The sequence below is a fragment of the Vulpes lagopus genome, chromosome 19, assembly GCF_018345385.1.
Source record: "Vulpes lagopus strain Blue_001 chromosome 19, ASM1834538v1, whole genome shotgun sequence".
NCBI lineage: Eukaryota > Metazoa > Chordata > Mammalia > Carnivora > Canidae > Vulpes > Vulpes lagopus.
Genome location: NC_054842.1, coordinates 46,514,415 through 46,539,786, shown reverse-complemented (window position 1 = coordinate 46,539,786; position 25,372 = coordinate 46,514,415). Strand labels below are relative to the sequence as shown.

General features: G+C 40.1%; 2 protein-coding genes across 5 annotated transcripts in view; one reads left to right on the top strand and one right to left on the bottom strand.

Moving 5' to 3' along the window:
- P2RY14 (purinergic receptor P2Y14) overlaps positions 1 to 21,376 on the top strand; it is a 51,160-nt gene extending 29,784 nt beyond the window's left edge. For all 4 annotated transcript variants that reach the window (XM_041734042.1, XM_041734044.1, XM_041734041.1 and 1 more), the window contains exons 2-4: positions 14,840 to 14,942; positions 17,109 to 17,115; positions 19,060 to 21,376. In XM_041734042.1, the coding sequence (XP_041589976.1) occupies positions 19,085 to 20,107 (1,023 nt within the window). In that variant the 5' untranslated portion in view covers positions 14,840 to 14,942; positions 17,109 to 17,115; positions 19,060 to 19,084 and the 3' untranslated portion in view covers positions 20,108 to 21,376. The remainder of the gene's footprint in view (positions 1 to 14,839; positions 14,943 to 17,108; positions 17,116 to 19,059) is intronic.
- The window catches only part of MED12L (mediator complex subunit 12L), a 325,697-nt gene that overhangs the window by 183,746 nt on the left and 116,579 nt on the right, over positions 1 to 25,372 (bottom strand). The gene's annotated exons all lie outside the window — the stretch shown is intronic.

Genomic DNA, 25,372 nt, shown 5'->3' with positions numbered 1-25,372 from the left:
CAAAAATCTTTATTAGAAAATATAGTAAAATATATTTTAACCAGGAATTCTCAAACTTTTGGTGTCAAGATCTCTTTCACAATACTCAGAAGCCCGAAGAGCTTCATTTCTGTAAGTTATATCTAGCCATTTTTTAAAGGTTTTTATAATTATTATTATTATTATTATTATTATTATTATTATTCATGAGAGACAGAGAGACAGAGAGAGAGAGAGGCAGAGTCACAGGCAGAGGGAGAAGCAGGCTCCATGCAGGGAGCCCGATGTGGGACTCGATCCCGGGTCTCCAGGATCATGCCCTGGGCTGAAGGCAGGCACCAAACCACTGAGCCACCCAGGGATCCCCCTATCTAGCCATTTTTAATATATTAGATATTAAAATTATTAAATCTGTAATTTTTTTTAAAATGGTGCCAAATGTTAACATGAATAGTACATTTTTATGAAAGATAAATTTTCAAAACAAGGTTTAATTAGAAAAATTACTATCTATATTTTTGCATTTCTCTTTAACATCTGGACTAAGAGTCTCATATTCACTCCTGTATTTGACCAGTTTCAAAATGTAGTTTTAATTAAAGCATATTAAAGCGATGCCTGGATGGCTCTGCAGTTGAGCATCTGCCTTCTCCTCGGGTCCTGATCCCACGGCCCCAGGATCGAATCCCATACCAGGCTCCCTGCGTGGAGCCTGTTTCTTCCTCTGCCTGTGTCTCTGCCTCTCTCTGTGTGTGTGTCTTTCATGAATAAGTAAAATCTTAAAAAAAAAAAAAAAAAAGGCATATTAAAGAAAATCTAGTCTCACACAGATACGTAATTGGAAAAGGAAGAAGTGTTTTAATAGCCTTCTGGATTGTTTTTTTTTTTTTTTTTTGGCACCACACCAAAACAAATGTAGTGCTTTCTTAAAGGTTATTATTCACCATGTAGAAACTCAATCCTCATCAATGAATATTCTTCTTACATTAAGATCTTTTAGTCTAACTTAGTCTTTGAATAAACCTTTGACCTGTGCTAGGTTTTATAACATCATAAAATCATTGATCATTTGGAGATGTACACTCATGTGGAAATATACTCTTCATTATATAAAATCAAAAAATGGTATTAATATTGGCACTGATCCCTAAGTACTGGAAAGTGCTATTTGTTTTCCTTGATGAAGGCTCACTTCATCCATTTTTGAGAAAATGTCTGCCAAATACCCCAGTCTGAATTACTATAATTTGTATATCATGTTTTCAAGTGAAAATGATGTTCTGGGAAAAAGCATCTGATTCATCTCACTTCTCAATCACTCAAGCGTTGTTGCTCTAGACAACAATCATATCTGGCAAAAGCTTTAGGAACAATTCCTCTGCTGTAATGCAAAATATTTAAAAGACACATATTTAAAGAGTAAGATCTAACCAAATTAACAATATGCATTCTTTCATCAAGGACACCTTAACATGGCCTTTTCTTTTACTGAGAATGCACAGCAGTAAGCTATGCATTGACTACAGGACAGATGTGTACCTGGCCTTGACTGGTGAAGTCCCTGTAGGTTTGTTTTATAAACCATAGCTTTTGCACTTTTCATACAAATGGCAGCACAATAAGTGAAAAAGGCATATAACATGTTACTATTCTTTTGAAGATGGGTTGACATCAAATGCCCCCCGAAAGGGTATCAAGGATCCCAATGGTCCTAACAGATCATATTGTGAGAACTTTCATTTTAGACTTTGAGATAGAAAAAAAAATTTTTATACAAAAAACATTAACTCAAAAAAAGTAATTTGACTATATTAAAATCAGTAACTTTTGTTTATCAAAATAAGTCTTTAAACATGAAGACAAGTTACAGTCTGAGAAATGCATTTCACTATATATAAACCCAACAAAAGCAGATATCAAGAACATTTGACGAATATTTACAAATCAACGACGGCATAAACCACCCAAAAGAAAAATGAGAAGGTATGACTGGGTATTTCATGGAAATAACTGATTATCATACAAAGAGATGTCCGTAACATCAGTTATCATGGAAATGCCAATCAAGACCACAATATAGTATCATGTCACAAACAAAACTTTAAAAAACTTGAGAATATGAAATGTTGAAGGGGATATGTAAGCACAGGATCATTACACATTATTGTTAAGAGTACAAACTGGTGCAACCACGTTGGAACATAGTTTGGCACTGTTTGCATTAACGTTCATATATTCTATGAATCGACGCTTTAACTTCTAGATTTTTACCTACAAGAAAAAGTTTCCCATGTCCATCAAGAGGCAATATGGATGTACATCTCAGAATAGTTTACACGGGCAAAAGCCTGGAAACACCCCAAACAAAGGAAATTTAGCGAATAAACTGAAGTGGTCAGACAATAGAATGTGACAGTCTTCAAGACAAAGGAATTAGAGCAACACTCAGTAACATGGATGATATGTGGTATGATTGCAGTTAACTCGCTAACACATCACATGTGGCCTTTTAAAACATCATAATTTCATACACTTACATACTACAGATACACTCACTTCTAGGAACACGTACAGATGTTACAGAACTCTATAAAACAAGGCAAGCAGGAGAATGAAGAGCACAGGATTCACGGTACATGATGAACAGAGGTGGCATGTGGGAAGGAGGACAGAGCATGCAGCAACACGTAGCTTATGACTGTCTTGCCTTTTGTTTCAGTCATCGAGTTTAAGGAAAATCAGTAACATGATTAAAAATAATAGAATTAACCTTTTTTTAAAGTCAAACTTGCATCAACTTTGCAATAAGAATATTTCATAAATTAAGATCATGGTTGATCCAATTTTATGCACCAAAGATTTTAAAAGATACCTATACATTTTAACCTATAGCACAGATAGAAATTGTAAAACTCTAGAGGTTCTAAACAGACTCATCCTTTCACGGGTAAATCAACTCCTTAATTTGACCAAAATTGTACAGATATATTCACTCATATATCCACTAAGTATATGCCAGACACTAATTTAGCAATGAGTAAGAGAAGTAAGTTCGGTTCTTATGAAAATAATGAAGTCCTCTAAGGGGGTGATGGAGAAAAGAAGCTGAAAAATAAGTATGACTTTTTTTTTCTATTTTATTTCTTTATTCATGAAAGACACATAGAGAGAGAGAGAGGCAGAGACACAGGCAGAGGGAGAAGCAGGCTCCATGCAGGGAGCCCGGTGTGGGACTCGATCCTGGGTCTCCAGGATCACACCCTGGGCAGAAGGTGGCGCTAAACCGCTGAGCCACCCAGGCTGCCCAAAATAAGTATGACTTTAAATAACGAAGACCACTATGAAGAAAATAAAACCTGATGAGGGGCTGGAGGGGGCTGGGTGGAAGCCTGGCTGTGTCAGGTGTCGTGAAGACAGAAGGCCTCTCTGAGCAGGTGATGTTTTAACGCAGCCCAACACGAGGCACACACTCAGATGCCAGACAACCACGGACAGAGGCCAGGGCTCCAAGTACCTCTGCTGGTGTGTTTTAGATCTTTATACAACTGGGCTTCAGCATCACTGTGGTGACAACGTGATAGCAAATTCCCCCGGATAGTCCTGTTAGTCCTACGCAGTCCTTGACAAAACTCAGGTGGTAACCTCTGCGGACCGTTGCCAAAAGCCCTCACCAGTTTACAAGGGGCCTTTCAGGATTTATTGGGCTGGGGGGAAAAAAAACATGTACCTGGCTCAGAGCTTTGCTGGGCCCTAGGTGGCAGACAAGAAAAACCTCAAGGGGACAGCCAGGCAGTGAGCATTTGCTTTTATTTCAATTTTTGTTCACTGGGCCAAAATATCGAAGTAGCACAATAATCTACATTTATGATGAATATTGGTTTACTGGACAAAGGCACCAAACAGCTGCTTGTTTTGCCTGCCCCAGACCCCCCACCCCATACACACCAACACAGCGGCACTTTTTCACAGGCTAATTATGTCAGTGGCATTCAAGGGACAGAAGAAAGCTTGCCAGCCCTGTTGCTGCTGCGGGCTGGGCGGACTTAATGGTATAGGTAAGGGTTACACGGCTGGGGAGAGGCCTGTTCTCCACCAGAAGAGCACCAGCCAACCCTGGCTGAGCAGCCTGGGAGCAGGATCAGCTATAATGAAGTCATACTGACGTCATATCTGCCAGGCGTCTCCCAGCCACCTCCTAAAGGGGAGGCCTGAAACCAAGGCAAGACCAGACAGGTTAAAAGCTCCAGTCGGTGAGGGCTTGGGAGGGAGCTTGGGTTCTCGGCGCACGTGCTCTGCTTTCTATCCCAGGAACTTGCTCAAGCCACTAAGCTCCCTTCACCTGCTTTCTTCCTGGGCAACATAAGGATGTTCTGGGTCATTCATTACAAAATTTACACAAGTCCTCCTGTGAACCATTTGCCAGGTCAGGTGAAAATACAGAGCTCTCTCTCCATGCAGAACAGACAAGCCAACAAAAACATGTCTTTCCAACAGGAAACAATACTCCCTCCCTAGCAGTTAAGGCTTTAGAATGACCTAGATTCAAATCTGAGGTCCACAACATACTCGTTGTGACATCGCACACAATTTATTCAAGCTCTCTAGACTTGAGTTTCCTCAACTATAAAGTGGAGTTACTTTTATCAGAACTAGAAGAGGATTTATTTAAATTTGCATAGCTGTAGTTTGTTCATTTTCACTGCTGCATAAAATTTCACCCATTTTTTTTCTTTTACCCGTTTCTCCTGCCAATAATCCTTTGAGCTAATGCCCACATTTTTGCTACTATCACTGTTTCTATGAGCATCCTTATACATGTCCCTTGGTATGCTTCTGTAAGAGATTTCTAGGGCATACACCTAGGAATTAAAATGCTTATTAGTTACAGGGTGAGTGAATGTTCATCTTTTTCCAAATACTTCCTTTCCTAAAATGGTAAACTTTAGAATCCTATGCTGAGCTGAGGATTTTTAAAAAGTCCTGGAAGACTACATACAGCATGAACAATTTTATAATGGAATATATGTGCATATGGATTAAAATCATTTGCTTTAAAAGGGCAGATATGAAAAACAAAACTCAAGACAGGGTTACATCTGGGCAGAAAGAGGAAGACGGCCAGGGAGAAGGACGGAGGGAGATGCAGGGGGACTGGCGGGGTCCTGGCTCTCAGGTTGGTGCTGTGTTCTGTTTACTGTGCTCTACCTTAGGTTACATAAATTCTTTTCAACATATAGACTCTTCATGAAAAAGAAGAAACGGTTTTAAAAGCAATTAGCACTGCCTCTGTTGGGTACAAGGTAAAGTTCCCAGTGAATGGCAATTATTGCTATAAAATGTGAGGAGTCAGAAAGGGAAGACAAGACACAGTGACAGCCCAGCACAGGCCATGACTAGCTCGGTGATGGAAAAGCTCTCCCCTGTGGAGGTGGAGCAACACAGCTCCTTGGCATCCAAGGCTGTGAGTGACCCAGAACTGCAGATGACAGAGGTGCACAGTGCGGAGAGGAAGGGGATGGGCAGCCCAGGCTCCAGAAGCAGCAGACGCTGAGCTCCTAGTGGGCAGGACGGATCCGCAGCACCAACAACACTGCCTGATAATAAGCACCCACGGAATATGTGGATAGACAAATGGCAAAGTTCGCTCTGTTGATGATGCTTTTAAACAGTGTTCTCAACGGAGATTATTTTGGCTAGAAAGAGAAAGGAAGATGGAAAACAATAAAATAAGATAAACCAATTTAAGGATAGGCAGCGAAGCTCCCCAAGGTGACTGAGAACAAGTAAGCACGGTAACAAGTCTAAGGGACTGTCAGGCCTCTGCTGTATGTCAGGTACTGAGCTCAGGACTTGTCTCAAAACATGCATAGAATGCGTGCATTTACACATATACATACACATGTGTATGCACATATCCTGTAATACATATATGTATATTATATGTAATATAATATATATATCACCCCCCAAAATACAATACACAAACATATGCATGTGCACGTGCACACACACACACATTTATTTTCTTCTCCTGATCCATTTTGAAAATGGTGGTGCAAGCGATTATGACCTGTCCATCCTAAATACTTCAACATCCATCTCTGAAGAATAAGAATATTCCCCAACTTAACCATACCACTGACACACTAGAAAGATGAATTCAATAATAAGCCTGTATTCAGATTTCATAGCCGTCTCAAAATAATTCCTAGAGTTCTATCCACTATCCCTCACCACCACCACCACCACCACCACCACCACCACCACCACCAATCACATTCACACACTGTCATTTCTCTTTGGCCTCTTTTGATCTAGAATCACTTCCTCCCACCCCTTCACATTTGTTCTCTTTTCAGGACACAGATTTTATTTATTTATTTTTTTTTTTTTTGAGAGTTCAGGCTGGTTGCTTTACAGAACAATCCACATTTTGGATCTGTCCAATTATTCAACAATGATTAGCTTTTTGATAAGGTACGCTGTATACATCTAATTGAATCCTATCTGGAGGCACAAAGTTATCCCATTTGGGGTAAGTTTGATCATTCAGTGACTGCCAGATATCCCTGCTGAAAAGGTACCATTTGTTCTGTAGTATTCCAAATGGCCAGAGAGTGATACTTTTAGACTGGAATATCCTGTTCTCCCACAACCTTTCACAGACTGGTGGCTTTTCATACCCACTGAAAACTGCTGCCTCGTTACACTGAGGTTGCAAAATAGTCACTTGCTAATTCTATCCTTCATTCTACATTTTTCTGACTAGTCTTCTGTAAAGAAGAGCTTCCCCCGTCTGCATCTTCTTTTTCAGTCCCTATTCTTGTTTTGGGTTTTTTTTTTTGTTTGGTTTTGTTCTCTTTATTTTAGAGGGAGAGAAACTGGAGGCGGGATCAGAAGGAGAGAGAAACTCAAGCACACTCCTTGCTGAGTGCAGAGAGGGACGTAAACCTCACGACCCTGAGATCACAACCTGAGCCAAAAACCAAGAGTTGGATGCTTAACTAACTGTGCCACCCAGGCGCCCCAATCCCTTTTCTTTTTCTTCTTCTTTTTTTTATATGATAGTCACACAGAGAGAAGGAAAGAGGCAGAGACACAGGCAGAGGGAGAAGCAGGCTCCATGCACCGGGAGCCCAACATGGGATTCGATCCCGGGTCCCCAGGATCGCGCCCTGGGCCAAAGGCAGGCATCAAACCGCTGCGCCACCCAGGGATCCCCCCTTTTCTAAATATCACAATCAACTCCTGAATTTGGTTTATTTTTCAAGTACTTAAATCTCTTATTGTCATTCTTGTTGCTATTCAAACTGTCAAATTTAGAAGTGCCTCCAAGGCAGCTTCTTTTCTACATTTTTTTCTTTGTCCTTTTTCTACATTTCTCTTTGGGCTGAGCACTTCCTTGCTTTTTGCCCGCACGGTTTATCTCAACTTACTCTGTACTTTCCCTGTGCCTTACTAAAATCGGTCATTTCTCCAAGAAGCCCTCGTTCCTTTTAGTGGGCAGTGATATTAAGAAACAAGATGAGCTCACTGGAAATCAGTATTTCTTCCCCTATTTAGGGTTTTTACTCTGTTATATAAGGATGGAAAAGGCTTGAGCAAATTTATAGCTACTGGGCTGTCATGACCTCTAGACCTACATGTTTCTACCCTGCCTTATTAAGGACTTGTGTAGGTTTATTTATTGCAGGGAAATCGCTTCTAGGCAGAGAGAGATACTGAAAATACAAGAGGAAAGCAATAATGTATAAAAGATTAGAAGGAAGTCCAGAGTAGGCTGAATTTAAAAATAATAATAATAATAATAAAAGCATGGAGTAAAACTAAACCAGTCCTGGTACAGGTATGTCATGAGCATAAAACTGCAATGGAGCACTTGTTAGCTGGTTATTATCATTTTCTCACAGACAGACATTACAGCTGAGGCAATAATGAAATGCCATCTCATCACTCTCGTGGAGCATGGCAAGACGTAAGATAATGTACTTGACTGATTCGTATTGACATCCATTGTAAAAGTGAAATCATCACAAATGGAATGTTCTGTAAAGGACACATCTGATAATGGACCCCAACCTGTGGACCTAGGGCTCAAAAAAAGGAAAGGTCTTTCATTTTAATGTACTCTGAGCACCATCTTTAAGCTACACAAAACTCCATCTTTCACATTTAAATTCTACTCATTTGGAAATGCATGTAGTTGCTTATCACTTGTTGTGTTACTAAAGTACAAATTCATTTACAGAATTGCATAACTCAAGTGACTGTCACAATAGATTTCATAAAAATCAAACTTCCCACATGGAGGAAGTAGATCAAAGGTTAAGTTTTCAAATGTGTCACTTTTCTGCAGTATTCCCACTCCCACCTAAAGTCCTAAATATTTATATTCTTTTGCTTGGACTATGTAACGCTGACTCTTGCACAAACATACAGGTGGCTGATATTTAGCTAAGTAGCTTAAAGTGTAGGTTTCCCAGAAATGAAAATTCCTTCCCAACCCCATAGCAAAGGGATATGCATTAGTGCCCTTAGCCCCAAGATCTGAAGATCTGAGTAATGCATGCCTAACTGAGAAATACAAACATCATCTCAGAGAGGCAAAAAGAGGTCAGAGATTCATTTCCTTTCCTGGCCCAAGGGAATAGAACCACGTATTTAAAAGCAATGCTGCAGAACAGGCTGGAAAAAAAAGTCAGGAATCCACGTAGCTCATTCTAATTCCAGACATAGAGAGGAATCAGTTCCCAAAACTCTGAAGACCTGGAGTTTCACAGCTTTACGTCACTTTCATCAACAACTCAGGCTTGTGTGGATTGCTGAGGAGGACCGGGCAACACTCTGGACTCCCCATCACTGAGGGCCACTCCTGTGACTAGAAAGAGGGATCATAGGAAGCACAGCCTTCCCCCTTCTCTCCAACCCAAGTACTTTTAGGCCAGATACCGAGGAGGCTCTGAGCACTCCGCCAAAGATACACCTTGCCCCTGACGCCCTCATTTCAGTGCAGACCATCAACCTGAAATAACTGCAGGGAAGTAAGGGAAAGTGTGTGGGAGCCTGACCCAGGGGAAGTCCTGGGCAGATTGAGAGTCCCAGAGACATGTGATTATTCTATTGTCAGCTGAGTCACTCCCTGAACCGTCACTGTTCCCTCTGAGTCACACATTGCCAGGCACCAGGTATCTGCTTCTTACAGGAAGAGGAACGCTCTGAGGCAGCAAGGACTACCCCTTCATTTTAGAGATGTAAAAACTGAAACATAGAGGCACTTAGGAACCCACAGCCATTAAGTAATTATGCCATGTTTCTAACCAAGGTCCGCTGCATCCAACATGCATGCTTTTAATCACTATACTGCACTGCCTGCCTATTATTCCAAGAGAGGAGCAGAGTAAGCCCACTTCACATTCTGAGACCTAAGGATTTGAATTACTTACTACTGATGAGTCACTAAATATGCAGTTAAGATTTAGCAATCATAAGTAAGAGAGCTGACTAAATTCTCTTCATATATCAAAATAATCAACTATACCTACCATGAAGGGGGCTATTCCAGTGGTTCTCAACTCAGGTACACTTAGAAAGGTCTGTACAGTTCTTTGTAGTCATAAATCATGGGGTGCTACTGGCACCTAGTGGATAGAGGCCAGGGATGCAGCTAAAAATCTTACAAAAGCACAAGACAGCCCACCCACAAAGAGCTGAAATTCCAAAATAAAAAAAAAAAGTCAACAGTGCCAAGGTTGATAAATCCTAGGCCATGACAAAGAGTGTAGGTGCAAAATCCTCACTGATCCATCCTGACAATCCAGACACAGTTTCCACTATAGAGGCAGTAAAAGGTGGCTATTTTCATGGCTCCTAAAAGTTTGGCGCCTGTGCTCCACTTCACCTTCCTCTAGCAGCTCCCATAATCTGCTAAGACGTGAAGACAGATCTCTGAGTTCATGGGATGTGCCAGTCTTGCACTTGGCTGCCAGTTCTAAGGATTTTAAGGGAAGTGGTTAGAATTAACAGTAAAAACTAGATTTAGGTATTATCAGTTTATTAATTATGCTAACCCATTGCCCATTATCACACATGACTGAAGACTGGCTCTATTTGTAGCAGAAAGACACAGATTTACAATTGTCATGAGTTTTAGTCTGTGACGAGAGGCCCTGGAAGAAAGCTTGGCAGTCAAGATAGAGCTGAGCTTATGTATAGAAGAAGATCGCAGATAACTGCAATTCAGCCTAAGAAGAGCATGCAGACATTTCTAATGTGACAATTAGCACAGCTCCTCATCTGAAGCATGTAACCACAGTATTCATCCAAGTATGTCAACTGAAGCTTGTTTCTCAGACTCTAACTGAAGTGAGGTCAGTGGGCCACAGTGGCCAGGAATTAGGAGGATCGAGTCAGATCTAACCAAGACCTCATGTCTACTACAAGAGAAAACTGGCAAAAGGCAACAAACAGGAACAAGCAAAGCCCTCCTCAGGTCAAGGACCCTGGGGGAGTCCTTGGTGGCATCCAAACCATATGCAGCAGACCTAGGTTGCCCCCAGCAGCACAGTTACCACTGCTTACTGATTAATGTCATTTTTTTTTTAAGGTTTAATTTATTTATTCATGAGAAAGGCAGAGAGAGAGAGAGGCAGAGGGTGAAGCAGGGTCCATGCAGGGAGCCCAATGCGGGTCTCCAGGATAACACCCTGAGCTGAAGGCAGATGCTCAACCACTGAGCCACCCAGGTGTCCCAAAGTCATTTTTTTAATCACCATAATGAATGGTCCAATTCTATTCCTCTTTCAGCACAATGGTGCAGAAGACAGAAAGCAGAGTCAAAAATCAAAAATCACAAACACAGTCATTTTTAAACACTTTCAGAAACTGGGAAAGAAAAAGTAGGTTTCTCCATGCTGTGGTACCTGGAGGTTAATGGAACAACTGGAGGTAGACCTTCCTCCTTCCTCGCAGATCTTCCATACCTAGATAAAAAGCAGGACTCACACTCACAAACTCAATACACCCACGTGTGCCTGCCTTCGAACATACACACACACACACACACACACACACACACACACACACACCACTGGCAAAGTGACTCCTAAACACAAGACTCCAGAAACCCATAACTAACACCATACTTAATGAAGAGAAACTGAAAACTCTTCCTCTAAGATCAGGAATAAGACAAGGATGTCTACTCTCACCACTTTTATTCAATATAGTACTGGATGTGTTAGAGCATTCAGACAAGACATAAAAGACATCCAAATTGATAAGAAGTAGAACTTTTACCACTGACAGATGATGTGACGCTATTAAAAAAAAAAAAAAAAAACCCTAAAGACTCCACCAAAAAAAAAAAAAAATTAAAATTAATGAATTCAGTAAAGCTCTATGTGGTGCTCGATCCCGTTACGGGATCATGACCTGAGCCAAAGGCAGACGCTCAACCACTGAGCCACCCAGGCACCCATAGCAACATTTTTCTAAATATATCTCCTCAGTCAAGGGAAACAAAAACAACAATAAATTATTGGGACTATACCAAAATAAAAAGCTTTTGTGCGGCAAAAGAAACCATCAGAAAATTGAAAAGGCAACCTACTAAATGGGAAAAGGTATTTTGCAAGTGATATATCCAAAAAGGGATTAGTATCCAATATCATGTAAAACTTAGGCAACACCAAAACAAAATACTTTGATTTAAAACTGGGCAGAGGGGGATCCCTGGGTGGCGCAGCGGTTTGGTGCCTGCCTTTGGCCCAGGGTGCGATCCTGGAGACTCGGGATCGAATCCCACGTCGGGCTCCCGGTGCATGGAGCCTGCTTCTCCCTCTGCCTGTGTCTCTGCCTCTCTCTCTCACTGTGTGCCTATCATAAATAAATAAAATAAAATTTTAAAAAAATTAAAAAAAATAAAAAAGATATAAAAAAAAAGAAAAACTGGGCAGAGGATTGAATAGACGTTTTTTCCAAAGAAGAAATATAGATGGCGAACAAGCATGAAAAGATGCTCAACATCACTGATCATCGGGGAAATGCACATCAAAAAGCACAATGAGATGGCTGAATGGCAGAATGGCCACTGAAAAGCCTGACAGCCCAGCAGAAAACGGGTTTCTGAGAAGCAAGGGGAGGAACAGTCAGTCACAGAGAAAATACAGTAACTTTTATGAAATAAACTAGCATGCTTCTAATGATTTCTCCCCCAAAAGCATCTAAGACCTAGGAGCAGAGGACACTGTTACCTACACCAAAGAGTCACAAAAATGGGGAGAAAACCAGGACAAAGACTCAAGGTGGAGGACATTCTAAAATATTCAACTGACCAGGGAATAAGAAAGACAAGAAGCCTGGGAAAGGATATTACTGAAGAGTAGAAAATATTTTTTAAATACAAAACATCTTATAAAGTATTTAGTAACATAAAAACTATAAAATACTACAAGACTGAATAAGCAACTATTCATTAATCCCTCCTCTTCTACTCATTCTAACATCTTCGGAGACCATCAAAGATAAAACATATTGGCACCAAAAGTTAAAAAAAAAAAAAAAAAAGTTACACATTAGGGCAAGAGAGAAAAAAAACCACAATGCTAAGAAAATGTCCATCTTTTATCTTTCTTTCTTTTTTTTTTTTTTTTTTTTTTGAGAGAGAGAGAGAGAGAGAGAGAATGTGAGCAGGAAGTAGGAACAGAGGAAGAGGGAAAGAGAACCTTCAAGAGGCTCCACACCCAGTTCGGGGCTCAATCCCAGGACAATGAGATCATGACCTGAGCTGAAACCAAGAGTCAGATGCTTAACTGATGGAGCTACCCAGGCACCACTGACTATTTCTATTGACATAAAAATCATCTAGAAAACAAATATTTATGTCATGTGAAAACATCTGAGGCACGCTGGCTTTCAAGCTTTTGATGTTTGGATGGTAAGGAGGGGGGAGGAAATAACAGAGGGTTACTTTGTAAGAAATGAACAAAGAACAGAAAGATGATGCTCATCATAGGTAAGTGGGTGCTGATAAGAGTAACTGGGAAGCAATCCATTCTCCATATGCATTTTTTCTAATTACAAGAATTTTAAATATACAAAACTAAAGGTACACAAACCAATGCTGTTAACACCAATGCACCCAACTACCCAGTGTTAATTGATAATAACATTTATGTATGGTTGTTTTAGAGTTTAAGACATGAAATGCCATATATATAGCTAAAGCCCAACTATCCTAAGCCATCCCTTGCTCCTCTTCCCCTCCCCAGGCATGAGCCTTGTCCTGAAGGCAGGACCAGAACATAATCACTACAGCTGTGAGTCACATACAATATTCCTCCACAGAGCTTAATCTCTTTGTTTTGTTTCTAAAGAGAACTTCATGACCTTTTATATGAATATTCTAAGTAAATATAAGATGTTCTTTATCACTTGTTCTCAAGTAGATGTCTATATTGTGATGAAATCTGTGATGGATAAACTCTAACAAAGATCTTTGGTTTCAAGGTTACCCAAAAGCAATTTTGTTCCTACCTAGAGTTCCAACTACAGAAAAGAAAATCAAATGGTTAACCCTCCTCATCAAATATTTATTAAATGTCTTCTCTGTACAGGGCTTGGGGGAAAAAAATTGCTAAAGAGAGGTCATTGGGCTAGCAGCATGAGCATCACACCCAACTCCAGACCTATGGAATTGGAGTCTTCCCGTTAGCATGATCTCCAGATGACACACCTGCACACTGAAGTTTCAGAAGTACTGGTTTGAAGAATTCAGAAAGGTGACAACATAGACCAAGGCAGAACGAAATCTAACCACCATTCTGCCAAACTCACCCTCTTCCTATCAGACAATACGGCTCTGGGGACTTCTCTCTGCAAAGTCCATGCATCATCAGTCCCATTAGACTGGTGGCTATCAACCAAGGCAGACTGTGCCTCCCAGGGGACACTTGGCAATGTCTGGAAACATTTTTGTTGCAACCCAAGGTGACAGGTGCTAGTGGCATCTAGTAAATTGAAACCAGGGATGCTGCTAAACATCCAACAATGCAGAAGGCAGTCCTCCACAACAAATAATTACCTGGCCCAAAGTATCAACAGTGCAAAGGTTTAAAAAAAAATGGGGGGGGGGGGGGTCAGCCCCGGTGGCTCAGCGGTTTAGCGCCGCCTTCAGCCCAGGGTGTGATCCTGGAGACCTGGGATCAAGTCCCATGTAGGGCTCTCAGCATGGAGCCTGTTTCTCCCTCTGCCTGTGTCTCTGCCTCTCTCTCTCTGTGTCTCTCATGAATAAATAAAATCTTTAAAAAAAAAAAAAAAACTAAAACAAAAACACTGCCTTGATTTTCTGACTAATTGTTAACTTCAGTAATTTAATGAACTGACTTGAGCATCTGTATTCATGGAGGGAAAAAATAAACCAGTAACTATGAACACTTCATATCCAACACTCTGAAGGGTGTAAGGTTCCCTTAAGAGTTCACACCAGAGGCACCTGGGTGGTTTAATCAGCTAAGCATCTGCCTTGGGCTCAAGTCTTGATCCCAGGGACCTGGGACAGAGACCTGTGTAGGGCTCCATGCTCAACCGGAGCCTGCTTTTCCCTCTCCCTCCGTCCACCCTGCCCCCACCCCACCACTCATACTCTCACTCTCTCAATAAAATCTTAAAAAAAAAAGTTCACACCAAATCAATAATTATTAACATTGACAACCAAGACCAATACGGTAAAACAACAAAGGTCCATGTTGTAATATTACGTAATTATACATGCTCAATTTTATAATGCATTGCTACCATACATAGTTGTCTAATAAAAACATTCTGGCATTCACTTAATTCTTCACTTTCTCCTTCCATACAGGATTATTAGTGAAGAACCTCTATGGCCACTTCAAGATGACAAGCACACATTGGACTAAATTGCTTCACTGAACGGAAGCTTCCTATTATACCAAAAAAAAAAGGTAATTTTAAAAACTCTCTAATATTATCAGAGCTTTGTTAATTTCACCAACATTATGAATGAATAATTCCTCTTCTCCAGAGAAAGTAGTGCCATATAAGATCTGAGGGCTGTGGTACTTTAACTGTTTCTGAAGTAGAAAGGATTAAATAATATAACCTCCAGGTGTTTCTCTTTAGGAAGAATTTAGTTGGTATAGGCCATACAAAGCAATGGTCACTCCAGAAACATTCACCTTAATAAAAACACGCTTAGTCAGCTTGAGGCTCATTACTCATCTTTGCGTACCAATACACACTGACCTCTATTTCTCTTACATATGGACCATTTTCTTCCACTGTGCTATCTCTCATCTTTAATAGGCTGGACAAGCTGCTTAGAGATAGTGAACCAGGGACGCCTGGGTGGCTCAGCGGTTGAGCGTCTGCCTTTGGCTCAGGGTGTGATCCCAGTTCAGCGATCAAGTCCCATGTCAGGCTCCCTGCGTGGAGCTTGCTTCTCCCTCTGCCTGTGTCTCTGCCTCTCCTCTCTCTGTGTCTCTCATGAATCAATAAATAAAATCTTAAAAAAGAGAGAGAGAGAGAGAAATAGTGAACCAAACAAGACCCTGGGACAGAAAAGAGAGAGTGGTTGGACCACACCAAGACATTCTTCGTTTTCTGATTCACTTGGTTCTCATTTTTTCTATCATTGTATAAAACGAGCATCAATAGGTGACTATTTGACTATGATCTGAAGTCTCAGGAAGCTTCATGAGGACATTATATCATCTGTACACTAAAGATAAGGAGACCGGGCATATGTTACAAGATTTGTTAGGATCTTGTTCTGTTTCTCATTCCTACCTTTTGGTCTCAATATATAATTGTCCTCACTTTCTGTAAATGCCTCAAGATAGCTCCATATTCATACATCTCTCAATTTATCACTGCATAAAAGCCTGCCACACTCCGAGACACCAAGTACAGTAAAACATGTACTAGAGGACACAATGCCCTATCACAAATACCACCGCTAAGGAAAAGAAATATTTAAGAGCTTAAAAACTAATACCAGAATTGTCTTGGGCCTACTTTTAGCTCATTCCTCATGTAAGTTATCCTTTTAATTTGTCTCTACTGTGTCTAACCAAATAACAATGCAAATGACAGTGATACCCTGGCTCTTTCCCCAGTCAGTGTTAAGAAGTCAAACCTTCTTAACCTAAAACAGAGACTCTTACCTGCGATTGCTTCAAAACAGGCCAAAATAGCAAGAAGGTGTTTGAGGAGAAAAACCCAAGGAAGCCTTTGGTATTCATTCCATTTCAGAAGGCTCTTCTGCTCTAGAAGTTTACCTGGACCCATCACCACACCCTCCATCAACCTCAAAGACAGGGAAAGGAGCAAGGAGGCACATCACCAGGGCATGTATGCTTACATTCTCAACATTTTCAGGATTCTGATAACACAGTTCTGGACCCATGACATCAGGCTCTCAGGAGAGAAGACAAATTATTTAGGAGACACACTCTTTGCCACAGTGGACATTTGAAAACAGAAAACATGGCCCATTTGCTTCCTATCTAAAATTTGAATCAGGTTACAAAAAAGCAAATGCCTACGATCTATTATGATCAGAGCCAAGTGTACAAGTAGTAAGATTTCCTTCCAAAGGAAGTGCAGGGAATGGCAAAATCAGATGGCTAGAAATATTTCCAAGCTTTGCCATATGGCACGAAGAAAAGTACACAGAAGCAAGGTGTTCTTGAGTTGGAAGTAGCACACAAAGTTTGCACATATGATTATTTGGAATATGACTGAATTTTATATCCCACATTTCCAAATTTGACTTTCTCACACTTCCTTCGTTGTACTAACATAGCCATTCACTCACTGTGTATGAAACACCGCACTTGGCAGCAGGAGTACAAAGATGAACAAGATACATTCTCTGATCTCAAGGGAACCATTATACTCCACAATCATTCTTTCCTATGATGCCTGACTACCTGTAAATTTCTCAAGAACAAGGATTCGTGTCTTGAAGCCCCAGATTGTATGTCCTTATATTTCTCAAATAGTTTAACTATCTAATGTTCTTAATTTAATCCTACTAATATAACGGTTAAAAAAAAAAAGACATGATCTATCTATGAAGGGGCTTACTACAGTAGAAGAAAACAAAGAAAAAAAAATGGACAAGGAGGTTGAGTGTTGTAACAGGAGAAAGGCACAAAACTAGGAGGACACATACAGAAGGACCTCATGCCCAACCAACTCCAACAAAAGGGTAGGATGGTCACGTTTTCTAAAGGAAGTGACATCCATCCTGAGCTTCAAAGATGAAGAGAAGTTAATGAGCCAAGAGGGTAGTAAAAAGGCTTTACACACAAATGAAAGTTTGTGCAAAGGTCCAAGGTGAGAGAAATCATGGAACCTACCAAGGGGAAGATGCGTTGAGGAACTCATGACTGAGGGTGGAGGAAGCAGGGATCAGATCAAGAAGGGACTTTGGCACTGAAGAGTCAGAACTTTATCCTGAGGCCAAGGAATGACCAGTGAAGGGTATCGAGTAGGATGCTGGTATTACATAAAAGATGGACAGTGAACATTGGTTTTGACATATCCAATAATCTTTCAAAGAACTTCTAATCTTCCCTGTGCTCTAAATCAGTACATCTGACATCAGAGAAAAATATACAGGATTCTCTAATAAAAGAAGGTTTGGGTTAATACCTAAGACAGTGTTGGCCAATAAAAATATGAAGCAAACTACATATGTAATTTTAAATTTTCTAGTAGCCATATTCTTAAAAAAGTAAAACTACATGAAAATAAGAATGTATTTTATTTAATGGAATACTTTTCTTTTAATGAGGTGTTAACCTTTTTTTTTTTAATATTTATTTACTCATGAGACAGAGAAAGAGAGAGAGAGAGAGAGAGAAGCAGAGACACAGGCAGAGGGAGAAGCAGGCTCCCTATGGGGAGCCCGATGTGGCACTCGATCCCAGGACCCCTGGATCACGCCCTGATCTGAAGGCAGATGCTCAACCACTGAGCCACCTGGCGTCCCCAATCACATATTTCTAATATTACTTCAATATGTAATCAATATTAAAAATACTGAGATATTTTAATTTTTTTTGTCTTAAGTCTATGAAGTTCAGTGTGTGTTTTACCTTCCATCACATCTCAATCTGGACTGGCCACATTATGTGCTCTATAGCCACATACAGTTAGTGGCAACCATATGAGATCAGATCTAGAATGTACTTTGCAATTTTTTTGTTTGAAATTTTTAAGGTACATTTGTCATTTGTATTCATCTTCTACTTCATAAAAATAACGCAAATCAAAATTTGTCAATGGCAAAAATAACACAGAAAAACGCCATTATGGAAGATACTCATAATCCCATACTGACAATACCAGCTACCTTTGGGTGTATGTGCTTGTAAGACACTGTCCTATGTCCAAAATATACATAAGTTAGGCTTTTAAAAAGTAAGGTCTGGGATCCCTGGGTGGCGCAGTGGTTTGGCGCCTGCCTTTGGCCCAGGGCGCGATACTGGAGACCCGGGATCGAATCCCACGTCGGGCTCCCGGTGCATGGAGCCTGCTTCTCCCTCTGCCTGTGTCTCTGCCTCTCTCTCTCTCTCTGTATGACTATCATAAATAAAAAATAAAAAAAAAATTAAAAAAAAAATAAAAAGTAAGGTCTATCAAGAGCTCTTAAACTTACTATACGAAACCGAGTTCTAAATAAAATGAAACATTCTCCGTTTTTACAGTTTCGTTATTTTTTGAGACCATATTTAAATGAATGTGTGGAGTTTATTCATATTTAAATTGGGAGTTTTTTTAAAAAGGAACTGTTATTATTTTAGGAAAACAATGATCCCACTCCCAACTGCCCTGCTCCCATTTTTCTTTCCTGTCATCTGTCCTACTCTTCCCTTTTCAAGAGGAAGGGAGAGAGGGAGGGAGGAAGGGGTATCCAAGTAATATAGAGCTAACACCTAATTTCAAGAACAAGGCAGGTTTGACTATATCCACTGGCCTTTGTGTTATTATTCGACAAATTATTCACAAGATGCCCTTGTGCCCTTTGAGTGACTACCTACATTGCTTCCCAGGCCTCCCCTCCAGAAGGCACAAGATGACCAATTCCAGCACCACACAGCCTCCAGAGGAGTCCTGCTCGCGGAACACCGTCATAACTCAGCAGATCGTTCCTGTGCTGTACCTCGTGGTCTTCGTCGCGGGGATCCTGCTCAACGGTGTATCTGGATGGATATTCTTTTACGTGCCAAGCTCCAAGAGTTTCATCGTCTATCTCAAGAACATTGTTGTTGCTGACTTTCTGATGAGCCTGACTTTCCCCTTCAAGATTCTGGCCGATTCGGGCCTGGGGCCCTGGCGGATCCACGTGTTCGTGTGCAGGGTCTCCGCTGTGCTCTTCTACGTCAACATGTATGTCAGCATCGTGTTCTTTGGGTTCATCAGCTTTGACAGATACTATAAAATCGTGAAGCCTCTTTTGACTTCTTTCATCCATTCCGTCAATTACAGCAAACTCCTGTCAGTGATGGTGTGGGTGCTCATGCTCCTGCTGGCTGTCCCCAACATCATCCTGACCAACCAGAACGTGAGCAACGTGAAGGTTACACGCATAAAATGCGTGACACTTAAAAACGAACTGGGACTAAAGTGGCACAAAGCCTCAAACTACATCTTTGTGGGCATCTTCTGGATTGTGTTTTTTTTGTTGATCTTTTTCTACACTGCTATCACGAGGAAAATCTTCAAGTCCCACCTTAAGTCCAGAAGGAATTCCATTTCGGTCAAGAGGAAATCTAGCCGCAATATATTCAGCGTCATGTTTGTATTTTTTGTCTGTTTTGTACCTTACCACACTGCAAGAATCCCCTACACGCAGAGCCAAACAGAAGCTCATTACAGCTGCCGATCAAAAGAAATTTTGCTCTATGTAAAAGAATTCACTCTGCTCTTGTCGGCTGCAAACGTATGCCTAGATCCTATTATTTATTTCTTCCTATGCCAGCCCTTTAGAGAAACCTTATGTAAGAAACTGCATATCCCTTTCAAAGCTCAACATGACTCAGAAACATCCAAAACCAAAAGAGAAAATACGACGCATGAAAGCACAGACACACTGTGAATTCCCACCTCCTTTCAAACAAAATCCATGTACACGTATTTGCAATCTTCAGCTACAGAAGAATAAGAAACATGTCCATGCTGATAAGTATCATCGCTAGGCATTACAATCCAATTTAGTTAATAAACACAAAATAGAAGTTTCCTTGCTTTTTTGTAATATCAGAGAAAAAAGTAATACATGCATTACTCCATTTTGTTCCACCAACACAGACGATTTAAATCACTAGCCTGGTCAGTTAATGTAGAAATTTAAATAGCATAAAGAAAATAGGAAGCAATCAAGGCAATTCACTGGGGCATCTTCCTTCTCTAAACACAAAAATTAAGTTATATGATTTTTTTTCAGCAGGGTCACCAAAGACCAACTTAAGACAGGCACAGTCTGTCTGATTAAAGAACTAGAGATCTGTCTGTAGTGAAACAAGTTTTTTCTGATTTGAAGAAGATAAGCAGACACCAAGAAAATTACTTAAGAAATCCCCTATGACTTATCTTCATGGCATTTCAAAGGAAAGTTGATAGAAATTCTGTTCTTTGCAGAAAACAAAACAGTAATACTTTTTTCTGATAGCATTTTGAGGGTAATATAAGATACATTTTAAGTATGTTTTATAGGAAGACTTATTAATCTACTTAATAAGCCTGGAGTTCTGGTGTTAAAATATTTTTAAGTGGACTCTATTGAAGGAAGCTAGATATTGGTATGCGCTGCCAGCAACTTTCCCTCTTCAATGGTATGGGGGGGGAAAAAGGCTGATTGGGACAAAGACACACACATACACACATCTAGGAGCAGCAGAAGCAGTTTTCTTGGAAAGCAACCGGTACTTGGAAAAAGTAAAATCTAAGATTTACAATTATGAGTGAAAAATTACACATAAAATGAAAATTTACAGATCACATTTTTGGAAAAGCAGATGAATTTAAAATGTGCAGATATGGAATATGGTTGCTGGCTTGTGAGTTACTGACTGGCCAGAAGACATCCAGGCCACCTTCTAAAAGTTCTTCTCAAACATTTTTTAAGTCACGTGTATGTACTTTTTTCCTTTACTGCATATGTACTAATAAAGAAATTATTTTCAATACTGTTCAGTTTTTCTTTCTTAAAAATCAAGGTAGGAAAAAAATAATAGTAAATTTCTTCACCATCAAGACACGTGTAGTTTCTTTAATAAGCTCAATTATGCATAAAGGAAGGCAGTTACGCAAAGTGTTCAAAACTTTTATTTGCCACAGACTTTCCCAAAATAAGTATTTCATATGCTCTTGGAACTCATCAGATTTTAGGAAAAACTTGGAAAATACACCTTAAATTGAAGAAGAGCTGGGAAGGTATTCACTGTCCAGCTTCTACCCTTATAGAAACTCCCCGCTCTCCACTCTGAGTCAAATATCCTCTCTCAAAAAGAACAAAATCACCAAGCTATGATAAACATGCTTGACAAAACTAAGGTCGCCATATACGTTTGGCTAAATACATCTGCAAAAGAAACTGGCTGTGCTTATTCTTCACAATTTCCACTGGCCAGGGCAAATTAGTAAATACTGGTATTTTACATGCCCCCCACCCACCCTGAGCCATGAGAGAAAACAAAACTAAAAAAAACTGAGAAGCGCCAAATAATGTCTTTGTAACCAATGTGAAGCAGATGAGTAATGTGAAAATCAAGATTTTTTTCAGGAAACAACTGTGCAAGCCAGGTAAGAATACTGTAAAAAGCAACACTTGATTAACCATTACTGCGTATCAAGTCCAGAACTACAAAAAAAAAAAAAAAAAAAGGAGTAGTGGCAACAGTGAATTAATCTAGAAACTTCCCTGAGATTACCAGTACTAATTTTTTAAATTACGTTATGGAATAATTTTGTTTCTGTAGCTAGTTCATAATATGGTTTCTATAATACATATTTACCTCAGACACAGTAAAATAACACTTAACCATATTGTATAGAAGCAGTGCGATGAAAGGAGTAGAGTATTTTAGGAAGTGACATATGGGTAAGGAAAGCCTCACTGTTAAAGTGGTTCTTTGGTGGGGATGTCCTGTCATGGAAAGATAATTTGCATGTCACTGGTTATCTGGCAGAGAATTGGTGAGCAAAAGGGAGTAACAGCTTTTACCGTTGAAGACCACACCACACCAGTTCTCTCCTAACCCCACCCCCCACAAACCTCACAGTGTGGTTTACCCAGAAGGAAGTCTCCTGTCATTCTGGGGGGATGGTCTGATGTCACAGATATTTTCTCTATTAATAAAGATACTATTTCTCTTCTTATTTTTGTCCAGAGTCAAAGGGTATAAATAAGAGCAATGAGGTTAGGGACAGAATAGAAAGGGAATGGCACATACTTTACTACCCTCATTGAGGAGAAACAGAACTTAGTGTAAGGGTGTTTTCTAGAATTTCTAGGTTAATGTTCCAGGTGAAGCCAATGTATCAGAACTGTTTAATTTGCAGGTAACAAAAAAAAAAAAATACAACTAAAATTGCAATGAAAAGAGATTTACTGGCTGACAGACCTAAATGTTCCAAGTCATAGGTATGGCTTAATTTAAGGGCTGATATAGGGCCTCAGCTGATGTAAGGCAAGCTGAGTTTGTACAATTTTTCCAGCCACCTTTCATGATAGTAGTTTCCGCTCATAGGAAGCTGTGGATTCTCTTTTCATGGTAGCAAAAAGAAAGCAGCACTTCCAGACCTTAAATCTTCACAGTCAGTCTTCCAGAGAATGTCTTCAGAAACCGGGAACTCAGATCTCACTGGGTCATCTGGTCTCATGTTGCATCTCAACCTGTGCCCAGCAGACTCGGACATGCTGGTTGCCAATTATGGCCTGACCCTGGTATTAGAGGCAGACTGGGCACCGTGAGTGCCTAATGGACAAGAACCGGGGAAACTGAATTTCTCAAAGGGAAAGTCTCATTTTTACAGCTGGGAAAAGAGTATGGAGGCTGCTGGGCAGATAACCTAAATATGAGCAGCACTCGCTGCAGGCAGTCTTTGTAAACAACCACTGTGAGATTCATGCATCTCAGTGGTCGGTCCATGTGTAATCTTGTAGGATTATGATCTGTTTCTTGATTCTTATCACAACTGTTTCTTTTATTTAAAAAAAAAAAAAAAAAAAAAAAAAAAAGCAACTACTTTAGAATATTCCGTATAGGTAGCAGAGTCAATTACCCTTCAAAATGGAATCACAGTTTGGTTAAAATGCAAGAATTCCTATTTATGAGGGACTTCTAGTCATGAGCCCCCTTTGAACACCTTCCTATTAGATTTCTGCAGTCCACATGTTGCAAAGCAGCTAGTGGCACATGCTATTCTAGTCACAAGGCATGTTTCTTTTCATCGTTGCCCCAACTATGAAAAACATGGGGAAACAACTGGCTGTAGCTAAGGGCCTGCCGGCCTCACTTGGGGAAGCAGCAGCCCTCAACTCACTATTACCCCCAGCTTTTCTTGGTTTCTATTGTTTCTTACAACCATGCATATCATGCCTTCTTTTCCACCATAGGCACCTGAGTTTATAAGCCACCCAGGGTACTCTGAGCACTTTAAAACTTGCACTACAGCTTTCTCTACAGAAGGACCTGGAAAGGACCTGGAAGGGGCCCCGGGTGGCTCAGTCAGTTAAGCGTCTGCCTTCAGTTCAGGTCTTGATCCCTGGGATCAAGCCTGTCAGGCTTCCTGCTTCACACATAGCCTGCTTCTTCCTCTCCCTCGGCTACTCCCCCCACTTGTGCTCTCTCTCAAATAAAAAATGAAATCTTAAAAAATAAAAATAAAAATAAAAAAAAGCAGGACCTGGAAAACTTCCTTTTTCCCAGGTGCACTCCAATGCAGTTTCAGGGTTGACAGAAAATAGAAGAAGCTATGTCATTTCTATCTCTCCCACCCACAACAGAAGTGGGAGTACAAGCACGAAAAGAGGTACTATAGAAATAAACCCATCTCAACAATAAAATATTTGAAAAGTATTTTCACTGACGAAGACTACTTGCTACTTTTTGAATGCACTGCATTGTGTAAGTCTGACTTCACCCATGGTCATAGTTAAGATTTCCTCCATAACCCACCTCAACCCACTTCCTAAATAGATAGATAGATAGATAGATAGATAGATAGATAGATAGATAGATAGATAGAAAAAATAAAAATAAAATAAAAAAATAAAAAACCCACTTCCCAAAATTTATCTTCACTCCTTTAGGGACCTGAAATAGAATACTCTGGACCCAGGATCATCTTGTTCTATTTCCAGTCCCCAGATGTCACCAGCCGCAACCCACATGGTGTTAGTAAGCCAGTGGAAGCCCAGAGTTATACTACTTCCTGCTTCCCTCCCAAATCCTAGGTTACTGGTATAACTGCTAAATCTTCTTCCAAAGAGCATGATAAACACCTACGGGCTGACTTTCCTGTCATTCCATCTCCTGACATAAAAGGACACTGAAATGTGGTTCTCATCATCTCCACACAATACTTCACACTACTTAAAAATAATTGGATAATCTCTTTTCCAAACTAAACGATTCTCTATATTTAACTGGGAGCTTTCTCAAGCTGTTAATTATTTACTTTCTACTTCTTACACCATAGCTTTCTGAAGGAGCACTAGCTCTGATATTTACTGACTAAAATGAGAAGTTAAGCCTCATTTTGTTTGTAAATGAAATGCCAATTTCAACTCCTTATTAAATTCATCTCCTAGTTTAAAAAAAAAAAAAAGGCCACTATTAAAAAAAAAAAAAAACTTGCAATGCCATGACCAAATGTATTTTCTTATCTGGTTGATACTATGAAAGTACTTAGGCAAATTAAAAGGGAAAATGCTATTTTTTTAATACGGAAACCAGGACTTCCACCAATGCTATTTAAAATAAGTGTTTACAAAGTTACATTCAGAATATTCTCATTATTGCACAGAGAAAAGAATCATCAACAAACCAAAGGCAATCTACTGAATGGGAGAAGATATTTGCAAACAACGTGTGCAAAAAACAATGAGTATTCAAAAAAAAAAAAAAAAAATATATATATATATATAAAGAGCTTATAAAACTCAACACTAGAGGGCAGCCTAGGTGGCTCAGCAGTTTAGCACTGCCTTTGGCCCAGGGCATGATCCTGGAGTCCTGGGATCAAGTCCCACATCGGGCTCCCTGCATGGAGCCTGCTTCTCCCTCTGCCTGTGTCTCTGCCTCTCTCTCTCTCTCTCTCTGTCTCTATGAATAAATAAATAAAATCTAAAAAAGAA